Consider the following 26,883-nt stretch of genomic DNA (forward strand, 5'->3'; position numbering starts at 1 on the left):
CAGCTATTCACAGTACTGTGGGGTGCATAACATTCACTGTTCTAAAGTTTTTCTATTTACGAACTAGCCTGTTCATAAATATTTTCAAGGAAAGATCTTTATGCCTGGAACTGTCTGGTTAAATTTTATACAGCATAGCTAAATAACCATAATCCATGTTACTGAGAGATCTCCATAAATTCCATTTGGCTGCTACATGTACTGTGTTTTGAGGAAAGAAGATACAGTTCAGAATGAATTGCTAAAACATGCATTCCGTATAGCATGAAAACTCTGCGTCAACCTGCTGTTGAAAAATGTTTTAAAATAAACTTTCCTTCCCTGTGGGATTTGCTTTTTCTTTTCTGTTGTTGTTGCAGGGGCAGGGTGGGCAAGGGGAGGAGAAAGGTACATTTATTTATTTATATCTATATTTATATTTAAATCTTTCATCAGCCTGTTAAATTAAATTGGGGTCACTACCCCCATCTCTGGCTGAGCAGGTGGCAGTTAAAGATCCCATCATTCTCTCAAAGGGGCCGGGATAAGACCAGTGTCCCAACAACCAGTGTTCCTTCTCTCATAGTCTAGTGTCCTCAAACTGTGTGAGAATTAGCAGGTTTCAAGTGTTGGTCCATCGAGACATTTTTATCACGGAAACCGAAATCCTTCTGAACAGGTACAGTGTGGGCAGCAGGAAGGCAAGTTTCTCCTGCCCTTCCACACCCATGTGCCTTGACCCTGACCTCTGTGGGTGTGACAGGTTAGTTTAGTCACCATCATGGTCCACTCACTCTTCCATCCCAAGGCTGCCAATAAGCGGGGCTAGTTGTGATGGCATTTTTTATGACTTGGACCTATCTGCTGGTGGAAACTAGACTAAGACTTGCCAAGTGCATTTTACATGGGTCACCAAAGAGCTGGATTTGAATCACAGGAACAGAGGAATTGCCAGATTCAATCAGATCTGAGTGTAGTATCCTGTCTTGGACAGGTTTCAGAGTAGCAGCCATGTTAGTCTGTATTCGCAAAAAGAAAAGGAGTACTTGTGGCACCTTAGAGACTAACTAATTTATTTGAGCATAAGCTTTCATGAGCTACAGTATCTCACGAAAGCTTATGCTCAAATAAATTGGTTAGTCTCTAAGGTGCCACAAGTACTCCTTTTCTGTCTGTCTTGGACAGTGGCTACTACCAGACGCTTCAGTGGAAAGTGCAAGAAACTCTACAGTAGATGGATGTGGAATAATCTGACCCCCAAATTAGGTTTTATCCTGATCCTTAATAGTTAGAATTTGTTTTCTGTCTTGAAGCATGAGGTTAATATCTCTCCCAGAATTTTTATTTAGCATTAACTATTATAGGTCTAGTTATTCTTGTTATCTTTATAAGTGCTCCATTCCTTTTTGAATCTTACTACATTCTTAGCCTCAACATGTCTTGTGGTGATGAGTTCCACAGTCTAATATTATCAGTTTTGAATTTGCCACCTTTCAGTTTCATTGAATATCCCCAGGTCTTGTGTTAAGAGTCACAAGGAACAGAAACTTGCCAATCTAGAAGTGAACTGCTCTGTATTTCATTGTCTATCAAGTCCCCCATAACTTTGGGAATGCATACTTTTATAGCTTTATTTTGCTTACGATGGTGGCCTAAGTCCATGGAGGTGACTGAGGGATCACAAAGCTTTCATTATGCATAGTATTACTGTCCCAGACAACATCAATACTTTTGAGTCTCAGTATTTCCATAGGTCACGTATCCCTGGTCACTGATTGGCCAGCTGCGGTGTGGGTTGTAGATGCCAGGATAGACAGGTGGTGTTGGACAAACATAGCTGAACAGGGCATGCTCCTGATTAGGCTCTATCTGTGGGAGATAAATACGCAGCTTGTCCAGAAGGTGACCTGGCCAGAAGTTATTGTCGTGAGACTTGTAGCTCTGATTGGACCACTTCACGTGCAGACGTCTGAAAAATATGAGCTAAATAATCAATAACATATTTTTATAATGCCTTTCACGTAAAGAAACCAAAATGCTCAATTAATTATATTCATTGTCCAGGGATTTCTTTAGCCATCACTGAAATGCAGCCAGTTGTGGGGTGGAATGTGGCAGCTGTTTAACAGGAACATGGCAGAACAGCTCAGGATAGAAAGTGGCAGAGAGCCACATACTGAAATAAAACCATAGTCATGGGTGGCGGGTATCATAGGTTGGGGGAGGCTGTGCCTCCCCAAACAGCCTGCTGTGGCCCCGGCCATGCTCTTCTCCCGTTCCCCTCCTGCAGTTCCCGACGCTCTGCCCTGGCCCAGGCTGGCTGGGGCTGGGCAGCCTGCCGCAAAGACTTGGGGCAGCTGGCGCTGGGGCCGCGCTGCCCACCTAGAGCTCGGACTGTGCCACCGGCAGCCAGGCGCTGGCGGTGCTGCGGCCGTGCCACCCAGCGCTTTGGGGCTGGGGCACTGCGTCTGTGCTGCCCAGTGGCCCAGTGCTGGGGGTGCTCTGGGCTCCTGTGGGGAAAGGGGGCAGAAGGGGAGAGAAAGGGGGCTACCCTCCCCCAATGGCTGGGTCACTGGCCACCCATGACCACAGTAAAAATGCAGGCAGAATTATATTAAATTATATGTATTTATAACCCACCATATGGCCACCCGTATTCTGGTACAAGTGCATCTACATATGAGGTTATAGCAGTATACCTACTCTGTAAAACTATACCAGTATAACTGGTAAAACTCTCCCATACTGACAAGGCTTCAGAACTCCAGTAGCTTCTGGTGAAAGCTGCGCCTGACTGGTTGTTGGGAAAAAGTGTTCTTGAAGCCAACCTAGCTATCGGTTGTCTCTGCTTCACTGTTATATATGGAGTAAACCATTCTCTGCACAGACCTTGTTAACTGTTCATAATCCTCAAATGACATCCAGCTGCCTCTGTGTGCCTTCTGCTTTCCATGCATTCTAGCAGGGAAGATAAAACAGGAATTGTTTCAAACTATGAATACACTTTTTGGTAGAGATCTCAACCAACAGACTGGAAGCTCATTGGGGAAAATTCCCTTGTCTTTCTACATGTCTGTAAATTATCAGGTGTATCCATGGAGCTACGTAAATAATAATGCAGTGGGAAAAGATGCTGAATAAGTAATTGTACATGTGCTACACATTCTGTTCAGGTTTTCACCATCATCATAGTACATAACAATACTTAACATCTATATAGCACTTGGTAAGTTCAAGGCACTGTACAGACATCAATGAAGCAATCCTCCCAACGCCCCTATGAGGTAGGTGGGTATATAGCACTAGCCCCTTTGTACAGATGACAATACACATTGACACCAAGGCAACCACACTGCCTTCAGTGCAACAGTGTCAGTGTAACTGAGAGGAGAATCTGGGTCACTCACTGTCATGATCTTATCAGAGGCTGCCCCCAAATGTATTTCATCCCACTACAGATACATACCATATTGGGTGCTGTATTTTGTCTCGCCAGAAGGGCCAGCAAAATGAGGTTTGGGCAAAGAAGAATGAATCACAAAATGGCAGCAGGAATATTTCGACTCATTGAATCTGATTCTTCTCTTACTTACATTCACGTAAGTAGTTGACTTCAGTGGAGTTACACTGTTGTCAAACCAGTGTCAGTAACAGGAGAATTGGGCATAGTGTGTGTGACTTTCCCTTGTGTCTCATGGACACTGGAACACAGGGCCAGCAGTGGAAACTGCTTGCTGCATACCTAAAGCAAACATGGTCATCTGCTATAGCAGTGGTTTTCAAACTGCGGATCGCGACCCAGTACTGGGTCACGGAATGTAAGGCACTGGATCGCGGCGGCTCTGGTCAGCACCGCCGACTGGGCCGTTAAAAGTCCCGTCGGCGGTTCTGCCTAGCTAAGGCAGACTAGTCCCTATCTGTTCTGACGCTGTGCTGTGCCTCGGAAGCGGCCAGCAGCAGGTCCGGCTCCTAGATGGGGGGGCCACTGGGCTCCGCGCGTGGCCCCTGCCCCGAGCACTGGCTCCGCATTCCCATTGTCTGGTTCCCAGCCAATGGGAGTGTGTGGGGGGGGAGGCGGGGGACGCTGCCTGCGGGTGAGAGCCATGCGGAGCCACTTTTGCGCTTCTGCCTAGGAGCCAGACCAGCTGTTGGCCGCTTCCAGGGCACGGTATGGTCTGTGGTGCCAGGGCAGGCAGGCACCTCTGCTGCGCCGCTGACCGGGAGCCGCCCGAGGTAAACCTGTGCCCCAATCTCCTGCCGCAGCCCTGAGCTCCCTCCAAACCTGGAGCCCCTTTCTGCACCCGCAACTGCTCATCCCTGGCCCCACCCCAGAGCCTGCACCCAGAGCCCTCACCCTTCCCACACCCTAACGCCCTGCCCCAGCCCAGACCCCCCACACACACCCTGAGCCCCCCATTCCTGGCCCCACCCCACAGCGCTCAGCCCTGTACTCCAACCCTCTGCCCCAGCCCTGAGCCCCTCCCAAACCCCTCATCCCCAGCTCTGTTGGGTCGTGGGCATCAACAATTTTCTTCAACTGGGTCACCAAAAAAAAAGTTTGAAAACCACTGTGCTATAGTGTAGACATGCCCTGGAAGAGACACTTGAGCTAGTGGAGGAAAATTCTCATTCCCCACCAAAACCAACAACTTTTGCCTGCTTGCCTAACCCTCCAAAAAGCCTGAAGCCTGCCTACTGATGTTGTACAAGCATCCCTTTTAAATATTATTAAACTAAGACTGGGGCACCATTGTGTTAGCATTTGACATACACCAAGTCTCTGCTCCAAAGATCTTACTCTCTAAATAGACAAAGGACAAGAAGAGAAACAAAGAAACAGAAAAAGTGAAGTGATTTGCTCAAGGTCACACAGCAGATCAGTGGCAGAAATTGGAAAAGAACCCTGGTCTCCTGACTTCCAGTCCAGTGTTTTAGCCACTAGGCCATGCTGCTGCTTGGAGATAAGTCGCTATAGTTTATAGCCCACTACATGGTCCACTACAGTAGAAACTCTTTGAACAAACCCATTTTTGGCATCCCCTTTTAATGCATTTCTTAATTCTTGTTTGCTTAAAAGCAGTCGTCTTTGGTGGTGACTCCCATCCATTGTTGTGTAGGGACCCCCGGGCTGTCTGATCTTCCGCACGTATGCTCCTTCTTTTATTATTTTGTCTCCTGGGTACAGCAGGGCTGTCAGGAAAGAACACAATTAAAAACAAAGCCATAATAACTGTATGGCACATGACCTGCTAAACGTTTTGAATGGATTATGAGCTCAGTGAAGTGAGGGACTAACTGAAATGCGTTGAGTCTGGCGTAGTGCAGGCAGACCCCGTGCAAGCTTAACCTACAGAGCTCTCCCAATGCTCTTCAATCCTGACCTGCGGCACTCCCGCTATTCCAGTCCTGCTCCATCCCACATGTGCCAGACCATCTCTTGTCTTCACCTGTGGTATCTCTTGCTATGCTGAGCTGGAATCTCCTAACACTGCTCTACCCCAGGAGCCTCAATCCTGATCTGTTTCAGAGTAACAGCCGTGTTAGTCTGTATTCGCAAAAAGAAAAGAACTAGAGTTAGTCTCTAAGGTGCCACAAGTACTCCTTTTCTTTTTGCGAATCCTGATCTGGAGCACCCCTTGCTATTCCAATCCTGCCCTAGCTCTCTCAATGTATTTTAATCCTAACCAGCAGCATCCACTGCTAGACCAGTCCTGTTGCTGTACATGGAACTGCAAATACCCCTCATTCTTCACCTATCTACTTAAGCGTCTGTTTCCCACCCTAAAATAAGAGCCATGCATTTGGGCTGGCGAGCAAAGCTTAGCCTGAATTGTTCTGAGGTAGCACATTTACACCAAGCCCGAGGTTTTGCCTTACCTTTTTCCAGGACCTTTTCGGTAAGTGGAATGTTATATTCTTTGCATAATTTGAGACACTGCAGATAGACCATGTAGCAGGTCCTTCGATGCTGATCCGTTATTTCCCCCATTTCACTATCCATTGTAGATGGCAAGCAATGTTCATCAATGGCCTTGTTTCCAGATCTCACCAGCCGACAGCATTCCAGCCATTCTATTGGGTTGACCTTCGCCTGCAAGTAAAGGGCAGGTCCCCATTAGTGTAGCTGGATAGAACATTTTCATGGCCAAAGGTCTAAATGAATCCCTGGTGTAATTCCACTCACCTCAGTGAAGTTACGCCAGGGATGAATGTGGCTCATAAGGCACCATTTGTGTGTACAATGGAATTCTGTGCATGCAAAATGGGTAACACCGTTTTCATGAGCACAGGCACCGGTTTGTGGATGAAATCCATCTTGGGTAGAGGGCCAGTACAAGGCCCATGCACACTCATATCCTGCATAAGCCCCATTTCAAGTGGTGCATTAGTTGTCTGCACAGCAGTGAATTGCACAAGAGTTTGCACTAGAAAACATTGTGGTCCTATTTTTCGGAGATCTTTTGAAAAACTGAGCCTTATAGTTTTGTTCCCCTTGCTTTTGGAATGTCTTTAGCATTAATTTCCATTACAATGTGTGCCCTGGAGATTCATCAAACCTGGGAGGTGAGATTGTTAGTTTCAGAAGGTGCAAACAGCTGGGCCAATGCACCCTGTTTTTTTTTTTTTAAGCACCTCTCCCAGCAGCAGTGCTACCTAGTGGTTACAGCACACAGTGCTGGGAGCCAGAACTCACTGAGTTCTATTCTCAACTCTGCTACTGACTCATTGTGAGTCCTGCTGCGGGATATATAGAAAACAAGACAGGACAAAGTACTTGCAGATATCCCATAGGGACTAATCCTGTTTTGGTGAGCAGATGGAGTAGAAAAGATGACCTGGATCGACTTTCCATTCTGGGGATGTAAATCACTTAAATTTAGCTGTGCCTCTCTTTACCCCTCTGTAAGAAAAGGAATAAAATACCTATACCTCAGAGTGCTGGAGTCAAAATTAATTGTTTATAAAGGGAGAGCATCAGATAGAAGGTGCTACATACAGAAGGGCAAAAGATTACTGATCAATAATATTCACATTAAAAGCCCTTGGTTTGGTTTGGTTTTTCTAAACTGCTATTTCATCCTCAATCTATCAGACACATGGGAAGGCCTGAAATGCAAAGCATAAGTAAATGAATAATTTCTCTGCAGATATGCAGTACCTTCTCCCATCGTTTCCTCTCTCTGCATCTCTTCCCAACCTCCTCCATTTCCTCATAGCTCAGAGGTCTCTGATTCGGCTTGGTGTGGATAAGAGGAACTTCTAACAGCGTTAATTTTGCTCCAGGTTTACTAGGAGCAAGTGGCTGCGTCTCTTTGGTTTTGCCAGCAGCAGATGCTGGACGACTAACAGTTTTAGAAAGAGCTTTTCGGGTGTGAAGCTGGGGACACGCTGTAGATTAACAAGAAATGAAGACATTATCTTAGCATGTAGCAGAAAATAAACTTCTGAACTGATCAGAACTCATGAAAGAATGAACTTTGCTTTCTGTGCAAGTTTGAGTTAGCAACAGGCTTAGACTGGAACTCTGGATACCAACAGCCTTGAGCTTTGGATCCAGATTTGTTGCCAGACCCGCATTTTACAGCTGAACCCACCTTTAGTTTGAAATGATTCCTTGAAGTGCTTTATTAAAAAGTCTTGAAAGTAAATCTTCCTGGATTTATACTGACCCTCCTCCCCCGCCACCTTTACAAATGATAACACTTGATTCACAAGAGCTTTACAAAAGAGGATGTGTCATTTATCCACATTTTATACATAGGGAAACTGAGATACAGAGAAGCAGACTGACTTTTACAAGTAAATCTCTGCCGGGGCCAAAATCCAGATCCCCTGATTCCCAATCTCACAGCTGGACTATGTTACCTCCCACCTTTATTTGAGAGAGAATTTGTTTGACATTAGATAACATTGATCGTACAGCACTGTTTCCCAAAGTGCCCACTGCAAGGAGGACTAGCTGGGGGCAGAGGGAGTAGAGAGACCAGAACTAGCTTGAGGGAGGATGAGGGGGGCAGAGGGTGGCAAGAGCTCTCTATTATTCTCCAGACTCTGACTCTCAACTTTCTGTTGAAAAAAAGGGAGTCTCTCACTGTTATGGTTTCAGAGAAAATCATCAAAATGTGACCCAAACATAACCAACGCAGGGATGTCTGCCTGAAGTAGCAGGGAGCCTGAAACAATAGCTCTGCTGCGTGAGCTGCTTTGTTCGGTTCAGTGGCTGCTCGTTCAGAAGCCAAGAATGATGCTTTAAATGTCGATATTGTTAACCATTTCAAAGCACGTAAGAAAAGAGAGGGAGGATCATATTATGAAGACTTAAAATAAGGGGAGCCCTTTAACGACACATGGCAGAGTTGGAAAGTGGCGTGGTGTCTGATTTCATTTTCCTAAATGAAAGCTCAACTTGCAAATGCTTGGCAAATGCTGCCTTCTGTCACATTCCTTCAGAATCAGACCTTTGTTTCCCAACAACAGTGGTAGAGATAGGTCTGAACTGGGGGAGAACTAAATTGTAACCCTCCAAATAAGTGTTTGTGGGAAACATCTGAGCACAGGACTTGGTGTGAGGCACGCTGAGTTCTGTTCCCAGCGCCAACACTGACTCACCACTGGGCCTTGGGCAAGTCACTTAACCTCTCTGTGCCTCAGTTTACTCAGCTATACAATACAAATAAAGATGCTTACCCCAGTGGGATATTTGTCTTTAATCCTATTACTTTAATAATACTGTGGCCTTCTCTAGTGTCTTTCCTCTGAGGCTCTCAAAGCACTTTAGAAATATAAATTAATTGCTCTGAGGAATAAGTTAATGTTTGCAGGGTATTTTGAAGCTGTAAAGTGCTATGTATTTCTCAGCACTTCTAGGTATTTCTCCTTTCACCTCTTGACTGGTGAGACTGTAGCATAAGGTAACACGTGTACCGGGACAAGTTTTCACGTAGAGATGAGCCAAGGAGGTTGGGTTTTGGTTTTGCAAAACCAGGGGTGGCTTGAATCTTGGTTCCATTCTATCCAAACCCCCAGACTTTTAGTGGAAGGGCATTTGTGTAAAAGGTTCTAGTTTTCAGCCATCTGGCTGGAGGGGGCCAAGAATGTCAACCAAATTCTGGAAGGGATATTAAACTTAGGGTTTAAGCAAATCTCTATTAGTGACCAGGATGAGACCTAATGTGGGGGGCAGATTATCCCACATCTGCTACTGCGGGGATCTTACACTTCATCTGAAGCATCTGGTGCTGCCCATTGTCGGAGACAGGATGTTGTACTAAATGGAGCTGGGGTTGGACCCATTGTGGCGATTCCCATGCTCCTAAGAATGAAGAATAATTTTCCTACCACGGGTTCCTTTTTCTTACCTGTTTTTGCCTCCCCAGGTTGTTTCGTCTGATCTCTCATTGTGTCCAGCCATATATTTTGACATTCAACCAGATCGTCACTGGTTATAAAATTCCCACGTTTTGAAGAAGTAAGGAAGATGATCACATCTTCCAGGTCATTGTCACTGATAGGGACTTTGGCCTGTAAAAAGAAAAAATTTCAAATGTGATCACAATAAGATTGAACACTGCCATAAAGCCCTAGGGACCAGTTCTGCAGTTCCTCTGTGTGCACTACTACTATGGTATTGAAAGATGGTGCAGCCTGGTGGCTGGAGAATCACAGAAATGTAGGGCTGAAGGGATCTCAAGAAGTCATCCAGTCCTGCTCCCTGTGCTGTGGCAGGACCATATAAACCTAGACCATCCCTGACTTTCCAGTGATGGGATTCTACAATCTCCCTTGAACCCTATTCCAGACGTTAACTATCCTTAAAGTTAGAATTTTTTTTCTAATATCTAACCTGAATCTCCCTTGCTGCAGATTAAGCACATTACCTATGGGAATTAAGATCCATGGGTTCTAGTCCCAGCTTTGCCACTGAGAGGCTAGTTGGCCTTGGGCAAGTCACTTTGGCCTTCAGTTTCTCCATCTGCCAAATGTATATTGTTAATATACATATTAGAGTAGTATCTAATGGCACCATCTGAGATCAAGGCTCTGTTGTGGTAGGCACCATACACATACAGTCTACAGACAAAGGGTGGTATAAAGAGGTGAAGTGACTTACTCAAGTCACACAGCAGGTCCGCAAGACAACCAGGAATAGAACTTGGGTGTCTGGAGTCCAGTCCAGTGCCCTCCCCACTGGACTACATTGCCTCTCCATTCACACACCTACCTCACAGCTTGGGTTGTGAGGCTTAATTAATGGTCTGTAAAGCATCTTGAGCTCCCTCAGAGTGAAGGAAGCTATATTATCACTGTTATGGAAATCAACAGCAGATCTGCACACAGGGCAGAATCTGAATCGGCCTCTGAGTTTCTTTTGGACAATGTGGCTGTGGGTTTCGTCCTCAGCTGGGATTCACTCTATCTGGGTTGTGGAGTAAAATCTCTGCAGATTAATTCCCCATAGATCATTTCTAAAATCAGTGTAACCACGGTGAGGGGAGGACCTGTCGTTGTAAGATCAGCCCTTATCATTGGCTTCAGGGGAGCTACTCTAGAGTTACACTGACAGAACTGGGTCAGAATTTCAGCCTTATATTCTTAACCTGTTTTCTGCATACCCCCTTGATAACTTTAATGAAGTCTGATCTCATGAACCGCTTCTTGTCCTTATCCGCCTTCCTGAATAAGTCCACCATCTTGAGCTTTTGTTTGTGCAGAAGGTTATGCAGTGTGATGAGGGACTGGGGATAGGGAGCGTTGATAAGGGGGATGACTCTTCTTTGAGGAGGCAGGTCGTGCTTTGACAGCAGGGTCTGGAAGAGATTGAAGAATAATCATGAGATCAGTTTCATCCTAATGAGAAATTCAGTCAGGTTTCCTGGCTCAGGACTTAGAAATGTGAAGAGTGTAAACTGATGGAGCATCAGCTGGTATAAATAGGTACAGCTCCATTGACATTAATGGAGTTATATTGATTTACACCAGTAAAGGACCTGGCCCTGGCATGTTCCAGGATGACCTTATTTTGGATTCAGTCTTTCCTCACCCTGACTAGAGGCCATATAATCCCCTCTGTCTCCATGGGCAGAGGCAACTGGAGTCCAGGAGGCCTCTGTCCTGGAGACCCACAAGAGGGAAGTGCTACCTCTGCAGTACTGTTCCACACTTACCCCTGCCCCCAACACTGCCCAAGTCACTCCATGAGGACTACACGTAGTGTAGGTGGTGCTGATGGGAGAGGTAGGGCCAGCTATAGAAAGCTCTGAACTTCCTGGATGCCCAGAGGGTGCAGTGGGGAGGAATTCAGCAGCACCAACCTGCAGGGTCTTTCACCACAGGGTTTTCACTATAATTACTGCAAAAGCTGCATTGCCAGGGCACCATAAGGATACAGGGGAGCAGGGAGTTAGTACAGAGGAACTTCAGATGGACTGCTCTGCGCCCTGTCGATCTGCAGCTTTAATGGATGGAGCTTTCAGCTAATTCCAGGAGAGTGCAGCTGCTGCCCCAAAAGGCAGAATTTCAGAGAAACTCCTCCAGAGCAGCCTGGCTGAATTACCTCTTCCTATGCAGAAGTAACTAGTCTCCAGGGGAACAATCTGAATAGGTTGGTAGTATAATTTTCTCACTTTCTGTAATCTTACTGATGAGAATCTGCAAGGATACCTGACTGATACTAGCACCTATAGAAAGAGAACTGACCTGACTGCCCTCCAATCTCCCTCTGTTTAGCTACAGTTGTTAAATTCAAATGACCAGTGTAAGAGTGAGGTGTGACTTCCAAGGGCGGCAGTGCAGTAATTCAAAGGACAGAGGAATGAGGCATACACTTACTTCAAGATTTCTGGTCGCAGCTAACTGCCTTTTAGCCTTCCTCACTGCTCTGCAGTCTTGTAAGTTTTCCAGGACTCTATCTTCTTGCTCGGTGGTGCAAAGTTTTTGACGTAGCCATTTTTCAACATCCACAAGGCTATCCAATTGAGACCGGAGCTTTCTCCTTTCCGTTATCCAAGCGTCCAGCTTTGGTAGATCATCTGCCTCTGAAGGTTCTTCTGGTGTGCGGGGACAGCTTTCTACCTCAGCATGCACTTGCCAGGCAGCGGCTTCCTCCTTTTCATCGATGGCAGTGGTCTGAATGGGTTTTGAACCAGCAGAAGCTGGTCTTACCATCAGAGGTGCGATAATAATGCGTCGTCTGGATTTGGGTGGCCCAAATGTACTTGGTTTCACTTTAAAGAAAAACTTTGGATACAAATCTCTGAGTCTGTATTGTTTAAAACAGTGCTGTAAGACCAGTTCCGGCTTGACGCTGGTAGTGTCTTTGAGCAAATCTTCCCCAGTCATGGTGTCCCCTTAACTAAAACCAAATGGAATTGTTTCAAAATTCAGTGTGAATTTTGCTTCGGAATATGTGTGGGATCGTTAAAAAAATGACAATGAGCTGAAATCACATATGACTTCCAAAGCTAAGATGAAATAATACATGATACAATAAAAAGGAACCTAGATGGACACTACTGTGCAGACAATGCTAAGGCCTCCTTATAATAAAATATAAGAAATTAATCATTTGACATTTACATTGCCCCTTTCAGAGCACTGGACAGGGACTCAGGAGACTTGGGTTCAATTCCTGGCTCTGCCACTGACCTGCTGGGTGACACCTGTAAAATGGGGATAATGATACTGAACTACTCGTAAAGCACTTTGAGATCTATGGATGAAAAGTGCAATGGGAAAGCTTGGTATTATAACTATTTCATCAGAAGAGAGGTTGGGGAAGAGTGTCAATATGAAGTTAGAAATGGGCTGGTCTTGTATTATTCTATAGTTTGGTCCAGTAAAAGACCGCTTTAAACACAGTAATTCATCACACAACAGGCTCCTGAACCCTGGAATCTCTCTAGTCCTGATTTGTGTTTATTAGTATTCACAAAGTATAGGGCATGACATCACAACCCTGGAAGAGGCTCAGGTTATCATGCTAATTTTCTAGTGCTTCATATTGCTTTAGAACAAGTGTAAGAGGTAGCATCCTCCTTGTTATTTGATATGTATGCATGCGTTTCCTGCAGCCACCAGCAAAATGAAATTTGCTTCATTTTATAACATATTAAGCCGCTTCGTCAAGAACCAGACCAGCCAGCTGGGTGTTGGTTAATGGCGAGCCGACAACCGCAAGCTGCTGATGGAATTGTTTAAAACGCGTGACTGGACAGCAGGCATTCCTATGCTGAGGCTGGAGTGAGTGACAGCTGCTAAGGTCCCTGCTGTAGCCATCAGACCCAGCATCTCAAGCTAAACCATCTCAGCAGAGTCAAGCCAAAGTGGACCGGCTCTTAGCGAGAAAGGGCTGCCAATGGGCGTGGCGCTGGCACCTTCGCCTTCCCATGCAGCCGCAAAACAGGCCGGGCCAGAGCCCTGTCCTACCTGGCTGCTCCCAGAACAGGCTGGCTGTGCCGCTCCGGGGGCGGGCCAAGTCCGCGCCCAGCTCCACCGCGCCGCCCCGCGGGCAGGGAGCGAGGGAAGGCGCCGTGCGCAGGGGGCCCCGCAAGGCTGCCCCGGAGCTCAGGTGGCCGCGGCTGCCCCTCTCAGGGGCACGGGGCGGGAGCAGGGCCCCGGGTTCTCCCACGTGCACGTTCGTTGGTGCAGAGCCTGGGAAGTGTTGCAGTTTGGAGACCATAGCAACGGCCCCGCGGCCTGGCTTTTGATTGGCTGAGGAGGGATCGGCCTGGATGTCGTGTCGGCCACGCGTCGCTCTCCCCAGCCCCTGCGCTGGCCGTGAGCAGCCAGGGCCCGGGGCCGCGCACAGAGGGAGTCCGCTGGCTGGGACCCCTCAGCTGAGACAGCCCCCTCCCGCTTTGGGCATGGTGAAGGGCCCCCTGCCTGTGGCATCCCCAGGGCTGTGAGGCCTCAGGTTCTACGCTCCCCGCCCCGGACGCGGTGCAGCGGGGCCCCTTTACAGCGCTCCGAGTATTGCCCCAGCCTGAGACTAGGCATCAAACTCCAGTTCTCGCGGCAGAGCAGTCCTGCCGTCTGCATGGAGATGGGTGTGAGCCTTGTTTATAATGACCGAGGAGCACATAGTCAAAGGTTTTTCCCAGCCGAGGGATTTGGCATTTTATTAATATCTATAACGCATAGCTTCTCCACCAAGTCACAATAGCAGCCAGAGAGGAGGGGGCAGTCCCTGCAGATGCAAACAGTTGTTTTCACTTCATACTGTACTCTTTTGATGAATTTTCAGAGTAACAGCCGTGTTAGTCTGTATTCGCAAAAAGAAAAGGAGTACTTGTGGCACCATAGAGACTAACCAATTTATTTGAGCATGAACTTTCGTGAGCTGATGAAGTGAAGTGAGCTGTAGCTCACGAAAGCTCATGCTCAAATAAATTGGTTAGTCTCTAAGGTGCCATAAGTCCTCCTTTTCTTTTGATGAAGGGAAAAACGAATCTCCAGTACATGTTAATTTAATGACCAAGTCTGAATGGGTGAATCATTCGTTGCCTGCGTAAGGCCTCTCAACTGATGTTAAGTCTGTTAACTTTCTGGATCGAATACCTACTATAATTTTATTATATGTATTGCTGGGCTCTGTTGGTCAGAGTTTTAAGGTCACCATTTCCAGAACATGTGGACTCCAGAATCCCTTTGGATAGAAAAGTATCTTTCATGCTATGTTGTTGTTTTAAATAAAGAGTTAATGGTAACCTTTAAAAGAGCCCCCAAATGTTTATATTATATTCTTCTTAAAATATCCCCCACTTAAATAAATCCTGCTTTTCTTGGCACTGTATCTTCATATACTATGAAGGTACATATACTATGAAGGTACAAACAGTTAGATATTGCAAAAACTACTAAATAAAACAATTACCAAGTATACAACAGATGCGGAAGTCTAGAGAGGTGGTTAAAGCAGGGGACCAGGAGTCAGGAGAAAGAGGGTTCCATTCTGTTGTACATTAAGGAGTCATGGTATGGCCTTGGGTAAATCATTAAGGGCTTGATTTTCTGATGTGCTGAGCTTCTCACCTCCCACTGAAGTCAGTGGGAGCTGCATGTGTCCAGCACCTTTGAAAGTCAGAACATTAACCTCTCCATCTCATTCTTTCCATCTGTAAAATGGGTCAAAAATACACACCCAGTTTGAGATGCATAGATTAAAGCTGTACTCTATGTATAGTTCATTAGATGCTTCACAGGGTGAAGGCATTATGGATTAGATTCAAATGCAGAGCTTCAACCCAGTCCTTGCACCAACCTTTACATGTTGTGTACATACTTTTGTAATTATAGATTCATCTTTAGGACCTGTTTGACTCCTTTAAATATGGCAAATATAAATTCAGAAACAAGGATTTTTACAGCAGCTCAGGTGTTAAAAAAATCGTATTTAAAAATAAGGCCCATTAATCAATATCCCACTAGGTTAGGCCCCACTGAAGTCCTGTTCTGGACCTGATTTTGTGAAGTGTTTGACTTCAGCGGGAGTTAATTAGTGATCCGATTTCTGCAGGATCAGGCCCACAGTATGCTAAAAGAAAGGCACTACCTTTCTGGATGATAGCAAGAAATGATGAAAACTAGTCTATAGAGTTCATCGCTAGTGAGCAGTAAAAACAAAAAAAATTATCAAAGGAAGAGTAGTTAGCAGGGCTGTAAGAATGTACAAGGTGTCAAAGTCCTGCTCAGCATGAATACAAAACTGGTGATAGTCACAAGTCAGCTGTAGGAAGCTCTTTAAAAGTTAGCAGTTAGGGGCTGATCTTGCAAACATAACACCAAGCCTAGTGCATACTACCATGAATAGCCCGGTTACAGTCAATGAGGTCATTCAGTAGTAAAGCAGAAGTGGACTGATCCAAAATCCATTAAGTCTTTCCTTTAATCCAGTGAACATCGGATTAGACCCTAAACTTGTAGCTTCTGCAGGATCAGGCCCTTAGCTTGCAAAGTTAGCAATGGGAGTTTAAAGCGTTCTAAGGACCTGCCCTCTTCTCTTCTGGGATCCTTTGACTTGATTACTCACAAGTAGCCAAAAAAAGGGAGTTGGATGTTTCTGTCCCATCACTAGATAGGTCAGAAGCAATACTTATGTGGCAAAATAAATAATTAATAACACTTGGATTTCTATGGTAAGGTAGCATGGTATTAGTTAGTTAGGTGAAAGTATGATATCACTTTAGTGTTTGCAGCACTGACAAATTAAAATACTTAACTTATCAAAAATAAATAAAAAACTTATCAAAATTTATTTTAAAATATCAATGTTTATCAGCTTTTAATTACAATGATTATGTGGGTCTGAAAACATGTTAAACACAATCAAATATTGGAATTAAGCACTCAATGATCTGAACTAAAAATGTGTAAAGAGAATATAGGATGTTTCCATTTCATGTGTACATATAGCCAAGAGCAAGGTGTTAAGTACCAAAAAGTGAAGTTATATAAAAACATATCTACATTTTTCAATTAAGACTCATTTTTTCATGGTTTTCCCAGAGCCATGCTTGGTATGTATTTAACTTGTGATCTTGTGGATGTACCTGAAAGAGAAGGAAGGCATCAGAACTAATGTTTTTAATAAAAATGTCTTCTATAAAAATCTCTTGCAGTACTGAAACATCTGCCTGGAATATCTCCACCCCCAGCTCGGAACCTACTTTATAGTTTAGGCGTATTTCAGCATGCTGATACATAAAAGATCTAAGCATGCATGTTCTTGAAATGCGGGAATAAGTACTAATCATGCATGAAGCACCACTTGGATCAACTGAGAAGGCAAGTCACACAATAACCTTGCTAAATGGAGTACAGCTGCTGTTTGCAACCATCTGTAAACAAGAGAAGAGCCTAGTGAGGATTTTGGGTTGCAGTACAGGGAGGAGAGGCAAGTCAGAGCAGATGCTATGCTCTTGCAGACGAATAAAATAGGAGGTACCCTGACACATCACAAAGACCACTACCAATATCAAGATGGGGAAAAAAAATCTCACAACCGATCCAAGAAACGTAAAAGGAAATTGAAGGGGGTGACTGTTGTGTCAGACTGACAACATCTTGTAATATCCTGGACAAACTTTACGGAATTAAGCTAAACTTTACTGAATAAGACTTAATACCTTTTGGAGTCCATTAAAAATTAAAATGTATGTACCTTCTCTTGTAGGAGGAAGATGCTAATGTATTTCCTTCATCATCACCCAAAGGGCCGGATTTCCAATTAGGCATATAGCTAGGGGCACCGGTGTTCTAGGGGAGCCTAACCTCTCTAAAACTGTGTGCAACACAAAAGGTCAGCTGTAGGCAGGGGGGCCGCTGAAGATGCTGTGCCTACGGGTGCGTAAGATATAAATCCAGCCCTGAATCCCCTGGGAGAAGTATGCATATACTAATTCAAACTTGATTTTCCATGGATGAAACAGACAAAGTGTTTCTAGATAAATATCCTGTTTATAAACTGGCTCACAGCCTTCTTCCTGATCCAGCAAAAGGACAGGACTTCTAGTCCGTGAAGGGCCCCAATCCTCAGAGGATTGGAAGGACTTGGCCTACTGAGGCCCTACATGACCGTGTGCTCTTTGAGCTGAAGCTGCGATGAACCTGATCACAAAATAATTCCTTTTGATGGGGTTTGGAAGGTCTATGGTAAGCCTATTAGCGTGCATGTAGGTTCTTGTATTGTTTTTAATGTTTTCTCTATAGTGCTTTTAGTTTAAGAAAAAAATAAGCTTGCATAGAACTTTGTGGTAACTTATAACTATTGACAAACAGAAAAGGAGTACTTGTGGCACCTTAGAGACTAACCAATTTATTTATATTGACAAACACCCTGTAATCACTCCCTGAAGAAGGAAGCAGGTGTGCTTGAGCAGCCTGCCTCTACTGGCAATAACACAGTAAAAGGCAAGGAACTGTGCAGCCTGGAAATAATCTGGTCAAAAGAGAGAGAGAGACGCAGGTCTCCACCTACGACAGGTAATGGCTGGGAAGCTGGAAGCCTGAGTAGTACGTGCCCTTGCTGGACCACTGAGACAACTGGGTGCCCTGAACTGAGACAACTGTCATTAGCCTTTAGGTGCCTCCTTGCACACCCAGGCACAATTGTAGGACTAGCTCTTGGGGCTATTCACATCAATATGGACTTGCAGGATCAGGCCCATAAACAATACAGTCTATGAACACTTCTTAATTAAAGTTGACAGATGATTTTTACTCTATTTTATTTTTAATCCACATGATTATATAAGGCTTGATCCAAGGTCTAACTAAGTCAATGGAACCCAGTGCGTTCAATGAGCATTGGATCTGGCCCTTGGAGAATGACAGCATCACTTACCTCCTTCCATTCATTGACACAGAAGATTCTGTATGAATCATTGCCATACTTTCCAATCCCATGAAGCTCAATAGGATACCTCCATTGCTTGGTCAGATACTCATCTAGAGAATATAACCCCATACTTCACCAGGTTAACATGTAGAGAAATGTGCCTCAGAAAATATTACAAGAAAACATTGGTACTCACTGTAGAACTGGAAAAATCCCATTTTTAAATTAAAACATCCAAATCCCCAGTTTAGACTCTTTTAAACTCTATAATTTTAACTAAATGTATTACATTAGTAACAGGTGAAAAAGGAATGATTTCTAAGCAACCCTCACTGTGGAAGACAGCTTTAAATGACTACATAGCAAAATCTAAACAGTAATGTCTGTATTTTAAACATTAAAATACAGAAAATACTGTAGTATCTCATTGCAAAACATATCAACCTTGTTGATACTAATGAAGTTTTTAATTCTGATAGTCATCTCAAACCAAGGGCCTGCTCCTCCATTACACATGTTGTTCTATCTTTGGAACATTGAAGGAAAATCACAGAACTGGGGTTTATAATGCCACTTTCTTACTGACATCAGTTTAGACTGCTCTGCGCAGACATGTTCAAAAGAAACTACCTGAAAATTTGATAATGGTCTTCGCTCTGAGTTCGTAGAGGCCAAGAGGTTTAAGCAACTCTGACATTTCTTTCCAGTCTGCAGTTCTTGCTACCTCAGGGGAAGGATATTTCTCCAGAAACTCCCAGAGCACAGGTATTGCCATCTTACCTAGGCAGAGATAATATGTTGTGAACAGAAAGGCTGTATAGTAACTTCCTCTCTGTGACTATCCGAAGTGTGCATTCTGAATGTTGTTGATGAGGAAGATGCAAATTATTTAAAGTTGTTTATACTAATATACCTTAGATAGTATTATTTAATCCTTTCAATATTGTAATGAAAAACTTAGTAGCTAAGGCCCTGATCTTTCAACAATCCCTAACAACCACATCAGACCCAAATTCAGCATTTACATAAGCCGATGCAACTCACAGACTGTGAAACTGGTCTGTAGAGGTTAAGCTTCATATCATATCATATACCTATTTACCTGAGGTCTTATTGAGAAATATGGTTGCAATGAGGAGCTTCCATGGATCATGAAAGAGCGTTTCCTGGACCAAATTAAATGGAGACCGAGGAGGAGTCCATTTCCTGAAGGCCTTCCTTCTTGGTGGGCTTGGAGCTACACACAAAGAAAATATGGGAAACTTTACTGAGCAGTAAAAGGTTGATTTCTCCCTCCCCCATTCTTTTAAGAGACATTGGAGCAGACTCACCCCCCATGCTCCCACTAACGCACGGAGAGAGGGTAGAGAGTTTATTACTCTTGTGTTATGACACTGCAGGCTAGCCTAGCCCTGTGGGTTGCCCTAATTTGCACCTATATTTCTATGGGTGCAGAATTGCCAGGGCAAAGGTCTGCCCAAGCCATACTCACCCTCATTCCATCCCCAGAATGTCTCCAGCACCCAGGGTCACTCTGGAGGTAGTATAGAACTAGCTTGGCATCTGGATGTAGAGATCATCTACATCCAGAGGTTCCCTGTAACTGGGGCTGTTCTCTGGGGAGAAGGGGCCTTACAGCTACCACAAATTCCCTTAGCATCAACTAAGTACAGAGCAGGCAGCAGATGTGTGGACTTCACTTCTGATACAGAGTAACAGCCTTAATGGGTAAAAAGGTAGCTCAGTCTCAGAGCCCATTCAATCTGCAGCTTCTCCGCTGAGACAGTCACCAAGAATGCCAGTTAATGCAAAATGTGATGGTGATTTGTGCAATATGGACACCTGTCTGCTAGGTTTAAAATGAGACAACAAAAATCCTCTCACGTAGGCCACAATGGTGGTACCTCTCAGATTAGTAATGACCAGGTCTGGATCTGAGCTACTGATATAAAAGTGAAAGGCTCCATACCCCCATTACTAATCTCTTAAACCTTCCAATCCCCCCAAAACACAGCTTTCTTTCCCACAGAGAATACTATACCTTCTTTACTGTATTTACTAGAAAAATATGGACTGGTTTTCCTTCTCTCTACTTGTGTTCTTGGGATATAATCTTCTAAAAAGAAAAAAAATACCTGGAATTATCGCTATTAAAATTAAAAGGAAATGAATGTGAAATGGAAAACAGATTTTTTTTTTAAACTTTTCATGAATCAATTTCCTCTTTATCTTGGGGTGGGAACAAGAACTTTTATTGGCACTACTGTATGTAAATGAGAATTAGTTCCACTCTGATATCTATCAATATTTCAGAATCTGTTAAAAAAAAAAATCTTCAAATGACAAACCCTTAACAAAAGTAGTCATATCTCAGTGAGTCAATAGACGCTGCATAGGTATAATTGAGGGGAGAATCAATGAAACTATTATACTAACCTCAGAATTAAATTAAACAAGGTTAGTTGTATTTCTTGAATCAAAACCTGGCCACTTTTGCAGTAATTTAAGAAGTTAATTGACATTTGGAGAGTAGTGATCATTGTTACATTAAATCAGAGAAAGTGATGGTGTAATTTCTAAATGTGAATAAATCTACTTCCTTGGCTTGAACTGGTTGGTTCATAGCATTTAGCTACTATAATATCTGATGCTCTGTATGGTAAATATGATAAACAGATTAGACAGACTCCAGGCAAGCAGATTTAGAAAGTTCTAACCATACCCAGTCACGGAGTAGGCAGGCCTGAAACAAACACTCCTTTTTTGTAATTGGTTTGGAAGTATCCCTGATGGAATTTTAGAACAGTGCTCTGCTCTGAAATGTATATACCTTGCAGCATTTTCACTGATGTAAAGCTTTTCTTGTCACAAGGTTGTGAAATGCTAATGTCTGTTTCAGTGCCAGGTTTGAAATCCTGGTTACCCGAATTTACCCAATCCTTCTCATTCGCAAATGCACTCGATCCTTGTCTTTCTGCAATATTCTTGTCAGATTTCATAGCAGCTACATCATCAGAACTCTTCTCGGCACATCCTAACTCTCCCATGGTTCTTGACTCCGTTTCTGAGACAGCAGTTACTGGTCCAAGATGCATCTCTGATTGTGATTCTGAAGTCATTATTTCATCCTTTGAGAGTGTGTTTGCTTTTCCAGTATCTGTGGGGTTTAAGTTTTGATTGTCTATTCTGCCTCTATCAGAAACACAAACATCTTTCTTTCGCCGGAATTTTTTGATTTGGCTGCCCTCAGCCTCTTGTTTATTACATGATGCTTTTCTCTGCCTTTTATTTTGGCTGTGATCTGAATTCCTCTTTTCTGAGCCCTTTCTAGCTTTCTTAATTTGAGCCCTTCTTCCAACTGCTCCTTTTTCTTTGGCCTTTATGCAACAGTCCTTTGGCTTAATGTCTTTAATGACCAAGTCCTCCCTGCCCTGCAGATGGATGGAAATGTTTTCCAGCTGTTCATTACTGGTCTGCAACTCCACAACTTTAAGTTCTTCTTTACTACTTTGCACGCTAAGATCTTGTGCTTTACTGTTACATTCTTTATTCTGTAATCTTAGTCCCACAGTTTCTGCACCGAATCCTTTGGCTCTTGATCGAGTTTTGCTCTGAACAGGAGCAGTAAAGTCAAAATCTTCTGGTTTAAGAACAGTTTCTCCATTTTTACTAAAATATGCCACAAGTGCACATTTGGATCTTAACTTTGCTCCTTGAGGACTATGAAATGAAAGAAAGTTAAATGATCAATGGTTATAGTTTCCAATCCTTGCTCTTAAAACAAACAAAACTGCACCTTACGTTTCTGGGAAAAAAAAAAAAAGCCAAAAATGTTACCTGCATTTTCCAAAAAATAATCTCTCAATATTTTTTTTAAACGCTGAATATCTTTTAGACAAGCCTTCTATCAAAAATGTTCATACAAAGAATAATTTACAAGTAATAAATAATACTTTATACTTTCATTTAAGTATATTAAAGTATTTTACAGCCTCATGCTACCCTTATGAGACATGTAAATATTTTTATTTACAGATTTCCATAATATTAGTATGAAGTACCAAGAAGTTAAATGACTTGCCCTAAGTCAGATTCAAAGGCTCCTGAAATCAACAGGAGTCTATTGACTTCAGTGGGTTTTGGATCAGTCCCAGAATAAATCTGGGCGAGGACTGGAACAGAACAAGGACACTTGACTCCTAGGCTCTGCAACACTTACTCTTCACTAAGCAACCAGCAGAATAAGTCTATGTGACATACACTGCTTTTACTTATTATACAGCTTTAATTTCAAGATTTGCATCAAATATTACCTGATGAAATAAACATCATATTTCCCTGCAGTTTTGCCTGACTGTCGTTGCTTTGTGATCTTCTCCCATCCATCTGGAACATTTTTGAGACATCTAGAAGCCACTTCTGACACAGCAGCTGCATCTTCTTTGCACTGGAGTGTGTTTTCTGCTATGGTCTCAGTACCTTCAATCTGTAGACCAAAATATTCTCTTGTCTCTGTCACTAATTCTTTCCCCTCTTTTTTTGTTTTCTTTCCAATTTGCATGTTACTTTTGTCACTGAAAGTAAATGTAAAACAAAATGATAGAAATAGACCTGTCTGGAACTATTCATAACTACAATATTTCAAGAGCTGCAGAGATTTGGAAAAAAAAAATTAACTGAAAACAATGAAGGTATTAGCTGGCCTGTTGGAAATATTTGTGCACTGTTATGTGTGAGACTTTGCCTCTCCTTCACCGGGACACTAGATGCTGGGAGAGCTATGGAAACAGCATGATCAGCCTCTCTCCCATGTGGAACACAAATATTTGCAATCTATATTATGTTTTACATATTGGACTTCAAGTTAACATGAGGAATGCTTTGTCCTGTATTTCAGCAATAACCATACTGAAGATCATAGTCTGGAATACATATGTGTGACTTTGTATGTATATAATCATGTGCCATAAACGAACCACAGTAGAATGTTAGCCTTTAAAAATAAGCTTCCAAGTGCATTTTTCATGTTCTTTATTTCTTTGAAACATAAATGGCCACCTTAATTAGAGCCAACATAGATAAGTAATATAGCGTAACATATACATTACTAGGGCTGCCACTTGGCAGGTTTTGAACTGCCCTGGCTGATTTTTGTACTGTAGTGCCTTGTCAGTTTAACGTGCGGGGCAGGGAGGAAAGGACATGTTAGAGTGCTCTACAATTCACCACCCCAGTTGTCTGGACTGTGGCACCATATTAGGATAAGGTAAGGAAAATGATAAAACAACATAAAAATACACATTTGTGTAAAATTGTTCTCTAAAACATATTAATAATAATTAGCTAGAGTCTGGAGTAGGACCCTTTTTGCTGAGGGGAGCAGAGACGGTGAATGACCAGTTTTTTATATCTAAGGGTTGAAAACCCTACACGTTACTATCTGACTATATTAAATGTGTGTTCTTCTCACATGGACTGAGGGAGAAGGAGTGCCTCACGTTGCTTAACACCAACTCCTCAACCCCCTTAATTGGGGAGTGCGCCAGTGGAGCCTTGGAGCAAGAAGGACGGTGATGGAGCTTTGAAAAGACTGAGGCGGTTCACCCACCCCAGAAGGGGAGTAACGAAGCTGCTTTTGTGAATCTGTATCTCAGTTTAATCATAAAGTTGTTTATATGTCTGGGGCCACTTAAGTGTTATGATTGCTAAATCGGTGCATCATAGCAGAAAACGACTCCACAGCAGTAAGTCTCAGAACCTTATACCGGTCCCTACCCTAGCCCAGGGCCCTCAGCCAGCTGAAACCCAGCCCAACGGTCACCAGTGGCAGCAGGGATATAACTCAGTTCCTCTTGTTCCAGGCCCCGCCATTCAAGCTAAATGAGACTCTCCCAGAGTGCAGCACCATAGAGCGTATGACACATAGCTGAGCAGTTCCAGTTCTAGCGGTCAGTGGCGCTCTCTAGTAGAGACTTTGTGGCCAGCACACAACATCCCAAGAGCCAAGCTGGCAGGGCACCAAACAGGGCCCACAGCGACCGACATACCCATGCAGTCCTGGGTTTCACATACCGCACCATGCCCTGCGACGTCACCAGCATGTGACATCATCACGCCCTATGACATCACCGCACCACGCTCTGTGACATAACCACCCTGTGGCGTCACCGCACCATGCTGCAGGAGCCCACGTTGTGGAGGACCAATCTGAGGGAACAGACCGCGGCCTAGCCCTTCTGAAAGGTCTCTGGACCTCCTGTTGCTATAGTAACTTTACCTGTCCTCTTGCCCGCGTACTTCCGGAGCCGCCATAGCTGAAGCACCTCCCATGTCACGTGCGGGTATGTCATTCCTGCCCGCACTGCGCAAATGCATACCTAGCGCACACCCCCGCAGAGCTTCTCACCAATATACGATTCCGCCAAAGGCGCGCAGAGGTTCTCCCGCGAGAACAGTCCCGACACAGACCCATTCCGCCTCTTGCGCATGCGTATTCCAAGCACAGTCCCGCAGAGAGCTCCACGCTCGCGCATTACTGTCCCCCCTCGCGCAAGCGCAGTGCCTATGGGACCCAGCGTTCGTGGCGCATGCGCAATCCTGATTCAACGTTTGCGTCTCTATCCTTTCCCTTTCCACCTCCTCGCGTTGTGCCGGTTGATTCCAAACAAAGGGCTTTGGGGTTAGTGCGCATGCGCGTTGCCTGGGGAAGGTTGGGGGAGCTTTAATCTTGTGTAAATAAACAAACAGCAGCCAGGGAAGGGGGAAGAGGCAGGGCAGCGCCAGCGGTGCCGCGAGACAGCAGAGGGGGCTGAGAGAGGGCGGCAGGCAGGCAGGAACACGGGCACACACAGGCGGGGCGCGGCGCGGCGCGGCACGCTGAGGGGATGAAGCGGTAGTTAGGGGTAGACGGGACAGGGCCGGCAGCGGGTGCTGGGGAGAGAGGGCAGGGCGGGCGGTGACGGAGGGGGTGCTGGGGAGGGAGGGCCGGGCCGGCGGTGAGGGAGGGGGTGCTGGGGAGGGAGGGCCGGGCCGGCGGTGAGGGAGGGGGTGCTGGGGAGGGAGGGCCGGGCCGGCGGTGAGGGAGGGGGTGCTGGGGAGAGAGGGCGGGGCGGGCGGTGACGGAGGGGGTGCTGGGGAGAGAGGGCAGGGCGGGCGGTGAGGGAGGGGGTGCTGGGGAGAGAGGGCGGGGCTGGCGGTGAGGGAGGGGGTGCTGGGGAGAGAGGGCAGGGCGGGCGGTGAGGGAGGGGGTGCTGGGGAGAGAGGGCAGGGCGGGCGGTGAGGGAGGGGGTACTGGGGAGGGAGGGGGTGCTGGGGAGAGAGGGCAGGGCCGGCGGGGAGGGAGGGGGTGCTGGGGAGGGAGGGCCGGGCCGGCGGTGAGGGAGGGGGTGCTGGGGAGAGAGGGCAGGGCGGGCGGTGAGGGAGGGGGTGCTGGGGAGAGAGGGCAGGGCGGGCGGTGAGGGAGGGGGTGCTGGGGAGAGAGGGCAGGGCGGGCGGTGAGGGAGGGGGTGCTGGGGAGAGAGGGCAGGGCGGGCGGTGAGGGAGGGGGTGCTGGGGAGAGAGGGCAGGGCGGGCGGTGAGGGAGGGGGTGTTAGTAGGAGAGGGAGGAATGAGGGCTGCACTGACCTGGAGGGATAAGGCCGAGCAATGGTAAGAGGCTGAGTATGGTTTATGTTTACTATTTTCACAGCATCCCAAAGCACATTGGGCACTTTATGGGGCAAATGGAAAGATGGGGCCCCTGCCCTGGGGAGCTCATGGCCTAATAAGGAATGTGAGGGGGGATGGCAGGGACCTATTTTTTGATTTGCCCCAGGGGAAGGTTTAGGGTGAGGGTCACTGCAGGATGGGTATGTTGATAATCTGATCAGGCATATTGCATCTTTATCAGTCTGTCTTCATTTAATAGTAAATTTCTTATCAATTTAAAACCTCACAATCTGTATGAACCAGTAAGGTCTCATGGGTTCTTATTGGGGCCAGGAGAGTAGCAGCCTGTGGTTTATAACCGTGGTTGCTAATGTCAATGGGAGACATGGAAGAAACATCAAATATGAGTCCAATGGGGATGGTTTAGTAAATTAAGCATTAAGTATGGAATATACAGAGTTCCCAGAATTCCAAGTTGTGGGTTCCTGAGGGGTAGGGATGTGAAGGGTGGGAGGATGCAATTTTACCCTTTCATTTAAAGAAAATAGGTAAATTGAATTCCAGGTAGTTTGTGGGTGATTTTCCAAACTATGGTTCTTTTTGCTCTGTGTGCACGTTAAAGATCACTCCACACTTTTTTTCTAAGAGTGCTTTCAGTGTGCTTGGCCAGACTTCTCCATAGGGAGGGTGAAGGGTGGCTTTGCTAAACCAATAAGTGGTTAATTTCTCCAGTGCTGTATATACAAGTGGTAGAAAGTGCTTTGGAAGAAAATGCCCTCCCACCTCCAACCAATACTATTTTATTGTATATTGGCAACTTTTTGAAGTTCTGTGTCATTGTGTTGTACTAAGCTGTGCTATGGTAGGATTGTCCTCCTGGAAACCAACTGTATATCTCAGGAAAACTTTACTGAGGAATAAAT

General features: G+C 45.0%; 3 protein-coding genes across 17 annotated transcripts in view; 1 reads left to right on the top strand and 2 right to left on the bottom strand.

The window, feature by feature from the left end:
• Window positions 1-1,282: 1,282 nt before the first annotated feature.
• On the bottom strand, window positions 1,283-13,650 carry EFCAB12 (EF-hand calcium binding domain 12). Its single transcript, XM_007060006.4, has 9 exons — window positions 13,405-13,650; window positions 11,809-12,331; window positions 10,593-10,787; window positions 9,339-9,501; window positions 7,139-7,368; window positions 5,857-6,070; window positions 5,004-5,169; window positions 2,869-2,937; window positions 1,283-1,948 (listed from the first exon to the last, which is right to left on the bottom strand). The coding sequence occupies exons 2-9, from the start codon at window positions 12,316-12,318 to the stop codon at window positions 1,702-1,704; spliced, it is 1,794 nt and encodes a 597-aa protein (XP_007060068.2). The 5' UTR covers window positions 12,319-12,331; window positions 13,405-13,650; the 3' UTR covers window positions 1,283-1,701.
• A 2,556-nt stretch (window positions 13,651-16,206) lies between these two features.
• On the bottom strand, window positions 16,207-24,898 carry MBD4 (methyl-CpG binding domain 4, DNA glycosylase). Of its 10 annotated transcripts, none has more exons than XM_043551609.1 (8): window positions 24,720-24,898; window positions 22,627-22,887; window positions 21,144-22,033; window positions 20,355-20,429; window positions 19,416-19,550; window positions 18,944-19,093; window positions 18,320-18,423; window positions 16,207-16,526 (listed from the first exon to the last, which is right to left on the bottom strand). In XM_043551609.1, exons 2-8 carry the CDS (start codon window positions 22,872-22,874, stop codon window positions 16,449-16,451), a joined length of 1,680 nt encoding a protein of 559 aa, XP_043407544.1. In that variant the 5' UTR covers window positions 22,875-22,887; window positions 24,720-24,898; the 3' UTR covers window positions 16,207-16,448. The 10 variants fall into 10 exon arrangements, with proteins under 10 accessions (XP_043407544.1, XP_037761507.1, XP_027678257.2 ...); XM_037905579.2 differs by having other exon boundaries at window positions 24,591-24,879; XM_027822456.3 differs by having other exon boundaries at window positions 24,691-24,844.
• The window catches only part of IFT122 (intraflagellar transport 122), a 47,793-nt gene continuing 45,807 nt past the window's right edge, over window positions 24,898-26,883 (top strand). For 2 of the 6 annotated variants that reach the window (XM_043551606.1, XM_037905574.2), the window contains exon 1: window positions 24,900-24,992. In XM_043551606.1, the coding sequence (XP_043407541.1) occupies window positions 24,901-24,992 (92 nt within the window). In that variant the 5' untranslated portion in view covers window position 24,900. Of the gene's footprint in view, window positions 24,993-25,860; window positions 25,961-26,883 lie in introns of those variants that run through there. The other 4 variants (XM_043551607.1, XM_007059944.3, XM_027822455.3 and 1 more) reach the window with 4 other exon arrangements.

The sequence above is a fragment of the Chelonia mydas genome, chromosome 7, assembly GCF_015237465.2.
Source record: "Chelonia mydas isolate rCheMyd1 chromosome 7, rCheMyd1.pri.v2, whole genome shotgun sequence".
In the NCBI taxonomy this organism is placed as follows: domain Eukaryota; kingdom Metazoa; phylum Chordata; order Testudines; family Cheloniidae; genus Chelonia; species Chelonia mydas.

What these genes read in the sequence shown, in the direction of transcription:
- EFCAB12 (XM_007060006.4), bottom strand. Translation starts at nt 12,318, where the DNA reads ATGACTGGGGAAGATTTGCTCAAAGACACTACCAGCGTCAAGCCGGAA. An exon ending in CTGCGACCAGAAATCTTGAA is followed by an intron (nt 10,788 to 11,808) that starts GTAAGTGTATGC and finishes AATCTCTTCCAG; the next exon opens with ACCCTGCTGTCAAAGCACGA. An exon ending in AAAGGGGATGCCAAAAATGG is followed by an intron (nt 2,938 to 5,003) that starts GTTTGTTCAAAG and finishes CTTCCCTGCTAG; the next exon opens with AATGCATGGAAAGCAGAAGG.
- MBD4 (XM_037905579.2), bottom strand. Translation starts at nt 24,688, where the DNA reads ATGCATTTGCGCAGTGCGGGCAGGAATGACATACCCGCACGTGACATG. An exon ending in GTACGCGGGCAAGAGGACAG is followed by an intron (nt 22,888 to 24,590) that starts GTAAAGTTACTA and finishes ATTTACTTTCAG; the next exon opens with TGACAAAAGTAACATGCAAA. An exon ending in TAGTAAATACAGTAAAGAAG is followed by an intron (nt 19,551 to 20,354) that starts GTATAGTATTCT and finishes CTTTGTGTGTAG; the next exon opens with CTCCAAGCCCACCAAGAAGG.